The sequence below is a fragment of the Anabrus simplex genome, chromosome 7 (genome assembly GCF_040414725.1).
Source record: "Anabrus simplex isolate iqAnaSimp1 chromosome 7, ASM4041472v1, whole genome shotgun sequence".
Lineage (NCBI taxonomy): Eukaryota > Metazoa > Arthropoda > Insecta > Orthoptera > Tettigoniidae > Anabrus > Anabrus simplex.
In genome coordinates this window covers 187575692-187591478 of record NC_090271.1, presented here as the reverse complement: position 1 = coordinate 187591478, position 15787 = coordinate 187575692, and the positions used below count along the sequence as shown (strand labels likewise).

Here is a 15787-nt window from a genome sequence, read left to right as displayed (position 1 = left end):
TATCAGCCACCCTGTACAAAGTCTTTACCTAGGTCCTCACTAATATAATCTGTTCAACTCTCGACTTAGCCCAACCTATCGAACAGGCGGGTTTCCGCGGCGGTTTTTGCACCATTGACCACATACTTGCTCTACGGGAAGTAATCAGCCGAATTAATGAATACCAACTGCCCCTATCCTTATCATTTGTTGATTTCGGAAAGACATTTGATTCTGTTAGCCATTCATCTTTTTTGGCATTAGTTGAACAGGGTGTAGAAGCAGCCTACATAAACATACTTAAGGACATATACGGATCATCTTCTGCCTTTGTTAGTGTCACTGAAACAACTGAAGATTTTCAGCGTTGTGTAAAACAAGGTGACCCCATCTCACCAAAGCTCTTCTCTGCAGTATTAGAAAGGGCAATGTCCAAAATTTAATGGAAAGATCGAGGCATCAGAATCAAAGGGAGGAGGCTGAATCACTTGAGATTTACGGACGATATAGTATTGTTGGCTAACGATAAGGAAGAACTGCAATCAGAACTACGCGATATCGTACTAAATTGTCAGCAAGTAGGGCCTCAAGATTAATCTGTCCAAGATGAAGGTCATGCATAACAAGTGGACAACTTCAGAAAACGTAGTGACAGAGGGAATAACTATTGAAAATGTTGGTGAATTCATCTACTTTGGTCAACAAATCAAAATGAAAGGAGATATAAGTCAAGAACTTTTCCGAAGAATCAAATTAGGATGGCAGGCATTTGGACGATATTCAAAAGTCTTCAAATCCAAAGTGTCAGTAAACCTAAAGAAGCAAGTTCATGGCAAATGTATTCTCCCTGTCATGACCTATGCCTGTGAGACCTGGACAATGAATGAGTTCAATAAACGGAAACTAAGAACTGCCCCGAGAGGAATGGAGAGGTCTATGCTTGGGTTTACCAGAAGAGATAGAAAGAGGGCCCATGACATAAGAGCAGTCACAAATGTCGTTGCCATTATAACGAGAATATGAACCTTGAAGTGGCAATGGGCATGACATGTGACCCAAAGAAGGGATGACAGATGGACCAAGGTTGTTCTCGGATGGAGCCCAAGAGATAAACTGAGACCGCGAGGAAGGCCACCGGATCGCTGAGACAAAGACATCCACAAAATCGCCGGAGTTAATTGGCGAAACATCGCTCAAGATCGCTGGAAGTGGAGGAAACTCCTAATACTTTGTCTAAGTTTCAGACTTCAAGAGGCCACATCAGTTATTGATAGAACTGGCTAATTGTGATGTATTCTTTTCCAAGATGTTTTAAAAGGAGCGTATGTGAAAGGTCGATCCAGTAAGGTAAGATTAGTTATGTTGTTGATCCAGAGAGATCGCGATATAGATTCCGGCCTATATCAAGTTACTTCAAGACTTCCACGATAAAGAGAAATGGACCTTCCTCGCAGCTCATACCTTTATCTCAAGTAGTCCTACCTTCTAAAGGTTGCTAATAGTGTTCTTTCGGATCTTCACCCCACAAAAAGGGTGTAACGTGATATAAAATATACCTGGTAGATCAAACTGGTCGCAGCCAACATGAATGACTTTTCCTCAACGTTTTCAGAGAGAACTCGTCCTAACGTGGTACAAGAATTACCCGGGACATGGACCGAAGTAGATTTCCAGTGCAATAAGCCGAAGATTCGGAATAGTCCCCCTCTAAGAATGAAAGGAACAGGATAACTAGAAAGGGCTAAACGAGACAATGTGTTTGATGTATTAGTGTTATCAATCAACGGTGATAATGCTGCCACGTATAACTTTATCTACGTATGGTTTCGCGTTTTCTTACAGGAGGATGCAAATAATAATAATAATAATAATTATTATTATGTCCGTATTATTATTATTATTATTTTATCTGTGAGATTACTCTTATTTTGTTATAATTCTTATTCAATTCAATTTACAATGCTTGTCGCTTGCAGGATTGTACTTAGATGTATGCATATATACGTGTGTGTAAAATAACACTCAATACATGTACAGTGAGAGTTTCGATGTATCAGATGTGGATGTGACGTCGTTATATTGTTATACTACTGGCGATTCTGCCAAGTCATTGCTATGTCATGGCTACGTCATCGTGCTCACGTAGCACTGAGCTCTGTTCCTTTGATTTTCTTAGGGAGCCCCAGGGCATTTCACCATTACATGCAACAGTTTGAGGCGTTGTGGGAGTATGTCATTGTTATTTCTGGAGATTGCGTAGATGTGTCAACCAGTGGTTATAAATACGAGGACCAGCGCCTTATAGCGTCAGTCTACGGGAAGGAGAGGCCTCAGTCGGTCATAAGTCATTATTTAAACGGAAACTGAACAGTGAAGTAGTTTACTAGATGAAGAGGCCTCAGTCGGTCAGTCAACGAGTGTGAACGAGAGATGGAGAAGACTCAGTGAGCCATTAATCATTGGTCATTGAGAGAGTGAGGCCAAAAGTTAGTTGGTCACTTAGTTGAAGACACGGACGCAAGGCTTACCATGGAGTCAGAGAGGGCAACCCTGGACCTGCCAAGAGGTAATACCATATTGACTTACAAAGAAGTCAGATGATATGGAGAAGAAGCAGTCACAAGGATGTATCACCAAGTTAGGCGTGACACATCTACAGTAAACACCAGATCAAAAGAATACGTCGTAATTACACTCAAAGTTTTGAAGGTACAGTCAAGTGAATCAGTGAGGGAAATATTTCGTATAAATTGTTAAATGTCCGGTCAATAAGAATTCAAATTCATGCCTAGTTTCTTTCAGTTGCAATGTCTAATTTCATATTCTCATCTATTTTATCGCAACAAGACTCTCTATTTTTTGATATATTATTTAAAGAATATATATTGTTCTATCAAACGAATTCATAGTTTTATTTCATTGACAGTAAAATATCTTAACCTCAAAATTAATGGGGAAACCGAACGCCAATCTCCTTTTCCCAGAACTTATATGGTATGTTGTCAAAAGTAAGCTTATTACCCCACACCCTAGAGATAGTCAAGAGTCTCATTCTATTATTGCTGCACTGAGTGGCAGCTGGCGCCCTTCAAATAACGTATGTGTAAGTAAGCAGGTAACAAGTAAGTGTGAGTACAAGGTCCGACGAGTGTGTATTTTATTTAATGAATGCTAATTTTCTAAATTTTCATGTTAAATGCAGATATTCAGATTTTCCATATTAAAAGCAGTTTTATAATATATTTGTAAAATTAGTCTGGTACATAGGAAAGTCACAGTAGGACACAGTTATATTGATTTTCTACCTCATCGGCAGCAGTTGTGCTGTACATTGGCCTTGATACACCTCTTGGAGTGGATAGCACCTCACGAATCTCCTCACGATTTTTTTACAATCTGATTTACCGGGCGAGTTGGCCTTGCGGTTAGGGGTGCGCAGCAGTGAGCTTGCATCCGGGGGGATAGTGGGTTCGAACCCCACTGTCGGCAACCATGGATATGGTCTTCCGTAGTTTCCCATGTTCACACCAGCCAAATGCTGGATATGTACCTAAATTAAGGCCACGGCCGCTTTCTTCCCACTCCTAGGCCTTTTCTATCTCATTGTCGCCATAAGACCTATCTGTGTCGGTGCGACGTAAAGCAAATACCATACTCTATAGCCTATGCACAAACACACAAACATACATGCACATATGAGCACGTTCCAGTTGTCATGAGCACACATTTGCATTGGATATCTGGTCATCTGGCAGCAATTCCCAGCGCACAATACCGAGAACACCGTATAGAACATACTTCCCTTTCAAGATCAGCGATCTGTCAAGAAAGAGAATTATCCCCTGACGAATCCAGTTTTTCTCTTAACCTTTAAAATCAATCAATCAATCAATCAATCAATCAATCAATCAATCAATCAATCAATCAATCAATCAATCAATCAATCAATCAATCAATCAATCAATCAATCAATCAATCAATCAATCAATCAATCAATCAATCAATCAATCAATCAATCAATCAATAAATCAATCAATCAATCAATCAATCAATCAATCAATCAATCAATCAATCAATCAATCAATCAATCAATCAATCAATCAATCAATCAATCAATCAATCAATCAATCAATCAATCAATCAATCAATCAATCAATCAATCAATCAATCAATCAATCAATCAATCAATCAATCAATCAATCAATCAATCAATCAATCAATCAATCTGCATTTAGGGCAGTCGCCTAGGTGGCAGATTTCCTATCTGTTGTTTTCCTAGCCTTTTCTTAAATGATTGCAAAGAATTTGGAAATGTATTGAACATCTCCCTTGGTAAATTATTCCAATCCCTTAGTCCCCTACCTATAAACGAATATTTGTCCCAGCCTGTTATCCTGAATTCCAACTTTGGAGAGTCGTCAGTGTTAGCCAACCGAGGCGCGAATCTCTACCTATTTGATGACACTTTTGCAATGCTCAGGCGAAAATTCGTTACATAATAGAGTAATATTATTCAGGGGAACGTAACTTAGTTAGCTTATAGAGTAAGAAACGACAAACAGCTGTGAAGCACAAAACAACTTATCTTTAAATTCTTCGGAGTTATGAGCTCCTTCACGACACAGTCTGCACGATACAGATGTTTTTGTATACTATTCAAGTGTCAGATGGTGTAAATCTTAAGACTATGGAGAGTAATTCTACATATTCTTAACAGAAATGTTATTGCATAGGCCTGTAACATAAATGACCTGAAAGAGCTATGGTGTGAAGTACTAACCTGAGGGCAGCTTTGTCGCAGGCATCGGGCGTGTCTATCGCAGGCAGGTTTTCCGTACTCAGGTCCACGGCATCCAGAGTATCCTCATCTGGACTATCTCGTCCAGGGGCTTTGTTCCTGGTGCTGCTCCGACGAACGATCGTGAGCGAGCCTTGTTCTGTAAGGAAATGAAGGTCTTACATGAGCCATCAGTTGGTATAACATTTATGAGAGAAATAAATAAATAAATAAATAAATAAATAAATAAATAAATAAATAAATAAATAAATAAATAAATAAATAAATAAATAAATAAATAAATAAATAAAATGCCTGTCTTAATACATAACATAACACAAAGAAAAAATTTAGGAACGTTAGTATTAGCTCTCGTTGAAATACGATTACAACTTTTTTTTTACAATTGGCGACGATGAGACAGGAAAGGGATATGCGTGGAAAGGAAGCGACCGTGGCCTTAAACAAGGTACAGCCGCGCCACTTGCCTGGTGTGAAAATGGGAAACCACGGGAAACCATCTTCAGGGCTGCTGACAGTGGGATTCGAAACTACTATCTCTTTAGTGCAAGCTCAGAGCTGCGCGCCCGTAACCCCATGGCCACCTCTCCCGGTATAATTAAATAGAAGTACGGCATGATTATGCAATTAAAATCATTTAGTATTTAAATACTCACTAAGAAACTAACAGATACTAAAGAAACTGCCAGATTGACGAATGCACGCGTCAAGCGGGTGAATTACAACTCAGTGGCCACGACCTTGGCAAAAAAAATATGTACCCCTACTACCCTTCATCACAGCACATGCAAAGTCTCCACTACTTGCTTTAGCGCTATAGAAATCGGTTAGCCGCGACAAACGGCGTTTTGTGCGTATTTCCGCCAATAATTATGTTAATTAAAGAAAATAAAGGAAATATTTAGCATATAAGACAAGAAGGCTTGTACAACTAGCTTTTTCAAAATAATTCCTAGTTCCAGGTGGATAAAGTGTAATAAAAATGTAATGTTTACTCTACAAAGTGGGTGGGTGGGGGGCGACTGTCTCTGCTCGCCCCAACCCCTGATCGCCGCTTCTGTTTGTAGACATGCCAAAGATGCAGAAAAGTAAATCTAATAAGTTATTAATTTATACATGTGTAGATATTACACTCGATGGAGGAGTTGCTTGTATAAAACAAAAACTAATACTGTTCGGTGAAGTACGTGTGTAGAAGGCATACGTCTGTTTGGAGTGTCTGTTGCATTCCGACCAGATTGTCCAGATTAAAATAATGTCTTGGTATTCGTCGCTGCTGATCACACTAGCCACTGCTGATATGCAGACAGCATATATAGTGCGGCTGTACCATACACCAGCCTAAAACTATGCGGTCGAAAACGATGTTTACTAATGCAACGGATGCATTAGACCAGTAGCACTGAGTAACATGGTGCGAGCGACATTTCGTTTCTCTATCTTCATATCCTGACGTAACCTTCCCGCTGGCAGTAGTTACCCTGTGAAAATCAGTTGGTAGATATCCCATTCATCATTTGTGCATGCGGGGCATTTATAAGTAGAGAGAAGCCAGTGATTTGACGTTTTAGAAAAATACTTTGTTCGAGAGTGTTCCTTGACACTCCCCATTAGTTTAGTGGGAGAAGCACGTGAGCCAATCAGACTGTGACACAACAGATCTCTGAGAGAGTAGGGGGTGATGTTCTTTAAAACTCGAACTGAGGATATAGACAGACTGGGGAGGGGCGGGGGGATCAGTGCAGAATCTGTGGGAGACGCGTATGCAAGTGTGCCACGGAGCAAGTCGTATGTGGCCGGGCGCCACTGGGAGAATTGGTCCACACATTGTGAATGATGCGCGTGGCAGTGAAGGACCACTGTATAAGACGTAGGTATCATGTTGCCATAGAAAGACTTAGAGCCGCAACGACTAAGTTACTTGTCGTAGCTGTGAGTCTGGAGACTGGAAACCATCATCGATCCAATTGCTAGAAATGCTCGAGTAATATTAGTGTGCCTTTCCTCACATAACAATTTAAACTTGCAACTGGCAGTGGAGGGAGATTGACCAAGCTGACTGACGACGGAGCTTGAAGGTGCCGACTTCGAGTTCTGGATTTTCACTTCACATTCAACAAGTCATCGCGACGCCCAAGGCGACTACGGCGTCTCGGAGAGAAGAATCAAGAGAGAAGGCGGAAGGAGGAGGAGAAAGAAGCCTCTCGTACACGAGCTAAGTATTCACCAAGTTTCCCAAAGCTTAACATTTCTGAAGTAAAGAGTGTAGAGAGAAATTAGTGAGTCAAGGACTTGAAAGAGTACCTCAAACCTGAAGTTGTACATAACTGTAAAAAGAACAAGTCTTTTGTAGAATTTGTGTATTTGTGTTATGTGCTGGTTTTTAAATAATACAGGTGAAGAGGGTTGCGTGTGTGTGTGGAAAATACAGTTTTGTCATTGCCTAGAGTAAGCTCCCGAAAATTCCGAACCCGAGTCCTCAGCCTGTACAGTCCTTAGGACCACGACAGAAGCTAGCTTACTAATGGCGAAAGAATTACTCAAATGAGTGTTTCTATATTATCCTCCATATACATTGATGAGTACTGAATTAGAGATACATGACTAATACAGTGTATCACTCTGCTTCACCGTGATGACGATGGCAGTGCGGAGTGACAGGGACTCCACTCCGAAAGTTACTGATAGCGCGGGAAGTCATACTGTGCCATGACCACTGCACAGTCCTCTGTACTACACAGATATTGTTCATATCAGGGTCACCGGCGCGCACATCTCTTACAACAGCATCCTAGAGCTCATTAGGATTGAGGTCAGGTAATTGCAGAGACCAGGCAAGCATCCTCATCTTCATGAATTAGTGTTTGTCGAACTAATCAATCCCAAGTTGGAAGCGACTGGACGGTGCAATGTCTTACTGTACGTGCTGGTTTCCTGCAGCGCTGGAGGTGATCGAAAGGGTAGGCATGATCTGCCAGCAGCTTCCTGTGTCATTCGTCGGTGAGGAACGTTGTCAGATATACCAGGGATCTCATTACATCCCACGTGAACAGTCCCCATACGACGATACAACCATCTCCGGCATGCCTGAACTGTACCCTGCTCACAAGACGAGTCCATTGCGTCGAGTGCTTGGTGGCACACTCATATCTTGCCATCGGCATGTACAAACTAATTCCACGACTCATTTGTACTGGCGATCTTTCTCTATGCTTTGAGAGTTAATTGGTGGCGTCCTATTGCAATGTCATTCTTCATGCCTTGTGTCGTGCGGTGAGCAGTGGTACCCAAGTGGGGCGGTGTCTTCTGTACCTCATTGAGAGGAGATGGTTCTAGATGGTATGTCTGCTCACAGTTCGTTGTTATACAACGATGAATTCGCGTGTAATCTGTCGCACTGTGTCCCGTCTATCTGCTCTTACCATACAAATCAATGGACGGTGATGCCTATCATCAACACGTTGTACTCCACAGCAGTTGACCCTGACGATGGTGGTTTTTTGCCCGAATCTACAACACATGGTACACTCTAGACACTGTGGCCCATGGCAATCCCACTGTCGGCACGACTTCGGAGATAGAATAGCCAATGCGTATGGCACCGTCAATCTGGCCGAAATCTCGTGTCTTACCCATCCTGTGATTATCTGTTACTCACGCAGACAGTACGAAGTCTAACGAGGCGGCGTGTTATGTGACCCTCTTAGACTGATTCTGATAGTTCGATCAGCTTCCGCTTCGAACGTTAGCGCTGTGCCGTGTCTGGGGAGCCATCTGGTGACGAATGAACGTACCATTTCCACTTCTGTTATAATGTCTTAATTTCAAAAGCTCACTGTTTAAGAAGCCTTTGTCGTGGGCAGTCGAGATTTCCTTCTGATGACGCAGAGCACAGTTCTCTACGAAACGTAAAGAATTTCACCTTATTTTCTTGACACAGCATAAGCCCGAAAGCCTATATCATGCCTATAAGTACGGGCCGTGAAAGCATCAATGGCGACATTGCAGTAATATAGCACACTGAACTATGACATTCGGCGGGCCGACCACAATGCCATTTTGCCAAACGGCAGCTATCTTTAATTCAATTGTTCATCAGTTTACAAACAGACTCACATATATTCTATCTTTATAATATTAATATACCGGTAGTTTAAAAAACAGGATCTTCCCGCCATTCCAAGAACAACAATATCATAGCAAACGAACTTTATATAATGCTTCTAAGAACAAAATATTCAATTTGAGTGTCATGTGGCAAGAAGAGTTGACCGAAGTGTCCACTAAACGTTTTCGTGGTGGCAAGTGTAAGCGAAAAGATGGCAAACGGATATCTTCAAAATGTCTCTGCATCAGTTTTGAATGTAGATTTGTCTGACAAGTTATATTATTCTTACTTTGCGATTCCTGGTCTGGACTTGAGGATGAAGAGACCTTTATTTTTTTCTTAATCTGTTTACCCTCCAGGGTTGATTTTTCCCTCGGACTCAGCGGAGGATCCCACCTATATCGTCTCAAGGACAGTGTCCAGGAGCGTGAGACATTGGGTCGGGGATACAACTGGGGAGGATGACCAGTACCTCACCCAGGCGGCCTGACCTGCTATGCTGAACAGGGGCCTTGGTGGGGGATGGGAAGATTGGAAGGGATAGACAAGGAAGTTGGAAGGAAGCGGCCGTGGCCTTAAGTTAGGTACCATTCCGGCATTTGCCCGGAGGAGAAGTGGGAAACCACGGAAAATCACTTCCAGGATGGCTGAGGTGGGAACCGAACCTCCTCTACTACCTCGACCTCCCGAGGCTGAGTGGACCCCGTTCCAGCTCTCGTACTACTTTTCAAATTTCGTGGCAGAGCCGGAAATCGGACCCGGGCCTCGAGGGGTGGCAGCTAATCACACTAACCACTACACCACACAGGCGGACATGAAGAGACCTCCAGGTAAAAAGTAAGATCGTTTAAAAATCATTCCGCCGAAAACTACAAAATATGTTCAAGCCCTAGCGCTTAGGAGTTGACTTCATTACATGAAACAAAACGAAATCCCATGGCGCTGAAGCAGTGATGGGCTGTGGCCTACCAAGTTTACGAAGTGACGCGAAGTCGGCGCGATGAATCTTCTCGGTCTTTGTTCTTGGCTTTCTAGACCGGAGCCGCTATCTCACTGTCAGATAGCTCTTCAATTGTTCTCATATAGGCAGAGTGGACAACAAACCAGCCTCCAGATGCAGGTAGAACTGCCTGACCTGGCCGGGTATCTAACCCGGAGTCTCCGGGTGAGAGGCAGGCCCACTAGCACCACTCCACGGAACCGGCGTTTGCTTCTTCGGGCAATATAAAATTTAAACACTGATGACAAACTACATAAAGCTGCGTTCCAACGTTCCCACATGCTACAGCCAAAATTACAATGAGGAAATGTTCATGCTGCAGATGCATTCTGTGGTCTGTCAATCAAATGCCCGTAGAGATCTACAGACTTCGTTACGCATGACGAAAAGCTTGCTACTATAGTGATGCTGTACAGAAGTTTAAAACTGTTATGGATGTGCCTTTCAACACCAGCGCTCTTTGTGTGTATGAGTGCATTCTGTGTGTGTACTGAAGTTACATTTACTAATTATGCATTTTGCGGTAATGGTTATTGCTTTGATAATTTTTATACCACCTTTACATGCACTAAAATAGATAGATAGATAAGAAATGGGTGAGCCCTGTCTTCACAGAGCTCCACACGTAGGTCTATGAAGACCCTTTGTGCCCCTTGAACAGGTTTGCCTAGTCCAGCCCTAGTGCTCCTATAAAGGATACTAGTGTCCGGATATTGGCATTCCTGATGTCTTCCAGGCTCACAAAATGTGAGCCAAGGTATCGATGTCTAGTGCTTGCAAGAGCCTCGCACTGACATAACACATGCGCGGAGGTCTCCTCCTCCTTACCGCATCTTCTACACATCGGATCCTGGGTGATTTGCATGATGTGTAGGTGTCTCTGTAAGGTATTGTGGCCTGTTAACCGTCCAACTACCATTCTCATTCTGGTCCTATTCAAATTCATTAGGACCTTTTTATAACTTTGGCTAGGCCCTTTGATAAGTTCACGTGCCTGCCTTGCTATAGTTAACCTCTTCCAAATATCTAAGTGAGACTGGTTTGTCCTCTGGGATATTACTAGTCTCACGCTTCGGAGTGACACTCCCAGGAAGGGCTCTGGTCCTGTGAAAGAACCTTTTGAGCCTTTTTTCGCTAGTTTGTCAGCTTCTTCATTTCCACTGATTACATGCACCAATTGTTGGGGTAGAATTTGATTATACGCACCGCAGGCGAGACTCCCGCAACTCTATGCTCTTTTGTTGCTAGCGGATTAGTTAGAACCTCACACGTCTGTCAGTAATGCGACCAACTATCGATGAGATGCCCTTTTAGTCTACACAGACCTGGCTCATAGTTACATTCATTGGTAAAAATCGTCATGGATGCATAATAAATTGGACTCGGACGTTTATGAAAATTGGTCACCTCTTATATCTATCTGTATATAATTAACTGTGAGCGGCGCTATATTTGATAAATTTCAGCCAATATCAGAGGCTGTATTGAATTCTAGAAATTCTATGACGTGTCATACTTTTGTCCTGGTGTTCTTTTTTAAACATAAGTTAAATTATACGCATTTCTAGCTTTTGTGAACACGGTAACAGTTTTTATTGGTCTTATAAATTTTATCACAAAATCATATTTAACCAAAATGGTATAATGGCATATATTCGGTCATATTTTTGTTTGCGCTATTCTCCAACTATCACATGTTTTGTGCCGATAATGCCAAATAATTGTGTATGTATTAGGTTATTTTTTGGGATTTCCTTTCTTTAGATATTTTTGTTGTTAAAATGATTTGAAGGTACAGAGTTTCAAGAGCAGTAATTCGTCAAAATAGGCAGTAAAGAGAATCTTATGAATGTGGCAGATTTGATGAGGGTCTTCTGTAAGAATATATATGCGTTTGTAAGCAATTTCTGGACAATATTTATTTTCTTTTGCGACGTACGGGTGATGTAAGTTGCCTCTCGAAAGGGTTATTTTGTTTTGCTTTGTTTTGTTGAGTTCGTAACTTGCCTCCTGGGTCATTTGCTCGGGACAGTAATTTGTCTTCCATTTATTTTGGATGGTAAATTTTGAAATCTTCCACTGCATCACTTCAGTTCACATGGATTTCTTGATATTGAAAATTTTATTCAAATACGGAGTGAAATCTGTCTGTAGTTGAACAATTTCTTTTTACAAGTTTCTTTACGTCGCACTGAAACAGATAGGTCTTATGGCGACGATGGGACAAGACAGAGCTAGGAGTGGGGAGGAATCGACCGTGGCCTTAGTAAGGTACAATCCCAGTATTCGCCTGGTTTGGAAATAGGAAACTACAGAAAACCATCTTCATGGCTGCCGACAGTGGGGTTCTAACCCACTATTTCCCGGATGGAAGCTCACAGCTGCACGGCCCTAACCGCATGACCAACTCGCTCCGTACACAATATAAGCAACCAATTAAAACGTCAAGTTGTGGAAGATATATGTTCTACTGCGAAACTATTACATCAACATCTCAGTAACAGCGATGTGAATACTTAAACAAAATATAATACCAGCATAATAAAATAAGAAATACAAAATGCAAGAGCTTCTATGCGACCGAAGTTACCTAGTTCGCTTTTGGCTACCACAGTTCGTTAGCACGTGTGACAATAAATTCAAATAGGGGAGAATATTTTTAGTGGTTAATAATTGTTTATAAAATATTTTAGAATTTTCAACAAACACAAATTTTGAATATTGTAAGTAAAATGCAAGTTTTATATGTAGATGGCACTTTTAAGAGTTCACCCAAACTGTTCTACCAGTTACAGTTCATGGAGTACATCAAAATATGAACGTTCCTCTGTTTTGCTTCTTACTTCTAAGTAAATGTACTCAAGCGTATACAATGAATTACAGTTGCATTGATCACGTATATATGTGGCTTTTGAACTTCCAATTCATCAGGCTATAGAAACAGTGTTAACAAACACATAAATGTCTATTTCATCTCGGGAAGAGTTGGTACCACAAAAGTCGTGTGTACCAAAAGAGGAGAGGACGGAAATATTCTTAAATTATTTTTCGGCGCTCCTTTTGTGAAACTGTAAACGACGGCGAATGCTTTGTAGAAATGGTGACACTGAAGCCTGACAACGAAGCCGCAAGAGACTTTACTGATTTAATTTTGGATACCTATATTTCAGAGGGCGCAATCTTTCCTACAGTGGCGTTGGCAGAATGTTAACCGTCAGTCAATCGTTCCACAGGCACCAAACAGCCTTTGTACTGCCAGCCATCTCAATATTTACGATGTTATTGAAGTTTTAAAACACATTCAGAGCGATACGTATGTATAACCAAGAAGTCAAGAGAAGGGCATAAAGGCTGTTTTGGACAAAGAACTATATTTAAAAATCAAATGCTTGCCCTTAGAGAAAAGTGGATTTCATTCCTTCATTTTGTTGGGGCAATTTCCTTCAAGCTTCTTTCAGTTTGAATATTGAAGACTAAGACGAAGTTTTTTGCAGAATATAATTATTGCATCAATCCACATTTTAAATTACTCCGCTAATATTTCTACAGCATTTACATTCGTGACAATCGTCAGTAAATGGAAAGAAAAATGTTCCTCAAAGGTAACAACAGTAAGTAAACTTATGAATCAGAGGCGGATGCACGATGGTAACGAATTTTTAACGTTTCAAATCTCTCGGAGGGAATTTAGGTACTCTTCACTGTACCTGAATCCCGGAGGCAAATTACGTACATTCCTGACCTGGAGAGGCAATTTACCGCACCCGGAGCGGGCCACCTAAAGGCGAACACTCCTCTCCGGCCAGGAAGGGCTTCTTGGCTGAGTACCCTCCTTTGGTACTATATTGTAACGATTATTTTCTTTTATACGTACCGTACGTATATATGTGTGTGTATTAACATAAATATTACTTCAATAACACACACTTTAACTTATCCAGATGTAAATCAATATTATTAATAATAATATTTGCTTTACGTCCCACTAACTATTTTACGGTTTTCAGAGACGCTGAGATGCCAGAATTTTGTCCCGCAGGGGTTCTTTTAGGTGCCAGTAAATCTACCGACACGAGGCTGACGTATTTGAGCAGCTTAAAATACCACCGGACTGACCTAGGATCGAACCTTCCAAGTTGGGGTCAGAAGGCTAGCGCCTCAACCGTCTGAGCCACTCAGCCTGGCCAGATATAAGTCTGTAGGCTTATTTTTTATTGGACCATTTTGGGTGGAGGAAGTGAATTGTAGAAATGGAGAGGAAACTGGATGAAGTGGGAGTCTCTCAAAGAGACGTGGATCAGCTCGGATGGGACGGGATGTTGGCGGTCGAGAGTTTGGTGGATGAATCTTTGGAACTGCAGGGTATGCATATTTCCAACATAATTAGGTCAAAGAAGTCCGAGCATTTACGTTAAAGGACCACCCTGGCGATTGAGGCGGTGCGTTACGCTTCAGTTTAATAACTGCCTTGGTCATGTCATTTGCCAGAGTTGGCAATCACACCAGTCTCTACTGAATTCTGGGAGTGGCGCCATAATTTATGAATATATTTCAGTCAATGTCAGCGGCTGTTGACACGAGAGGTATGGGAAATGTCATACGATTTATGATGAACGCTTAGTATGTAATATTTTGTACCTAACAATAACTCTCTGGCAAGTGGTGGTGGTGAGGGTGGTTTCTGTTTTGAGAGACAGTCAAAAAGCAAAGCAAAGTCATCTCCGTACAGGCCATGAACCCCCTTGGAGGGGTGGAAGGTAAAGGCTTCCACTATCCGTAACCTCGGCACTTGATGGGGTACAGGGGTTAACTCTACGCCCGGTCGCCTTTGCCGGTAGGAATTAACCTGGTACTCATTTTTGATGCAGGCTGAGTGAACTCCAGGGCCATGTGCACCTCTGGAAGTGGAAATCTCGTTTCTTAAATTTGACGACTTCCTAACGGGGATTTGAACCTACGTCCTACCGGGTTTGAGAGAAGGTACAACCAGGTAATCATCCTCTCTCCAGCAAATGTCCACGTTCTCGAAGTTCAAGTCACTGCAGTTATCTCTCTCTATATAAAATTTCATTGTATATATGTATGAAAGTGTGTATGTGTGTATGTATTCAATCTCCTCCTAAACCATTGGAGTGATTTCAACCAAATTTGGTATACTTATGACTTAATATCAGGAGACAAACCGAGTGGAGTGGAAAGCCACTCCAAGCACCTTTAGGGGTGGGAGGGCGGTGAGATATAAACATAATCGAAAATTGTGTCGAATCCATACTTTTCGGGGTCGCTGAAATGAATAGTGACACTCTGGACTTTTTATATGTTCAAGTTCAGCCCCCAGAGTGATGGGGGCCAAGGGGGGAGTGAGATAAAGAAATAATTGAAAACAGTGTTGAATCCATAGTTTTCGGGGTGGCTGAGATGAATAGTGACACTCGGTAATTTTTATAAGCCCAAGTTCAGCCAACTTTGAGGTGGGGGACGAAGGGGGGGGGGCGAGTGAGATATAAAAATAACCGAAAATAGTGTCGAACCCATAGTTTTCGGCGTCGCTAAGATGAATAGTGATACTCGGAATTTTTGTAAAGTCCATGTTCAGCCCCCTTCGTGGTAGGGAGCGAGAGTGTAGCGAGGGGGTGCGAGATATAAAAATAATCGATAATATTGTCGAATCCATAGTTTTCGGGATCACTGAGATGAATAGTGACACTGAGGATTTTTAAAAATCCAAGTTCAGTCCCCTAAGGGTGGGGGTGAGGAGGAGTGAAATATTAAAAAATCGAAATAGTGCCGAATCCATAGTCTTCGAGGTCACTGAGATGAATACTGACACTTCGGATTTTGTATAAGTCACAGTTCGGTCCCCTCTGGCATAGGGATGAGAAAGGGTGAAAAAGTAAAGTGA

General features: G+C 41.8%; 1 protein-coding gene across 1 annotated transcript in view; it reads right to left on the bottom strand.

Annotated features, from left to right (window-relative positions):
* The window catches only part of LOC136877773 (dual specificity calcium/calmodulin-dependent 3',5'-cyclic nucleotide phosphodiesterase 1A), a 373065-nt gene that overhangs the window by 227622 nt on the left and 129656 nt on the right, over window positions 1–15787 (bottom strand). Inside the window, exon 4 of the mRNA XM_068228741.1 lies at window positions 4760–4916. Within this exon, the coding sequence (XP_068084842.1) occupies window positions 4760–4916 (157 nt within the window). The remainder of the gene's footprint in view (window positions 1–4759; window positions 4917–15787) is intronic.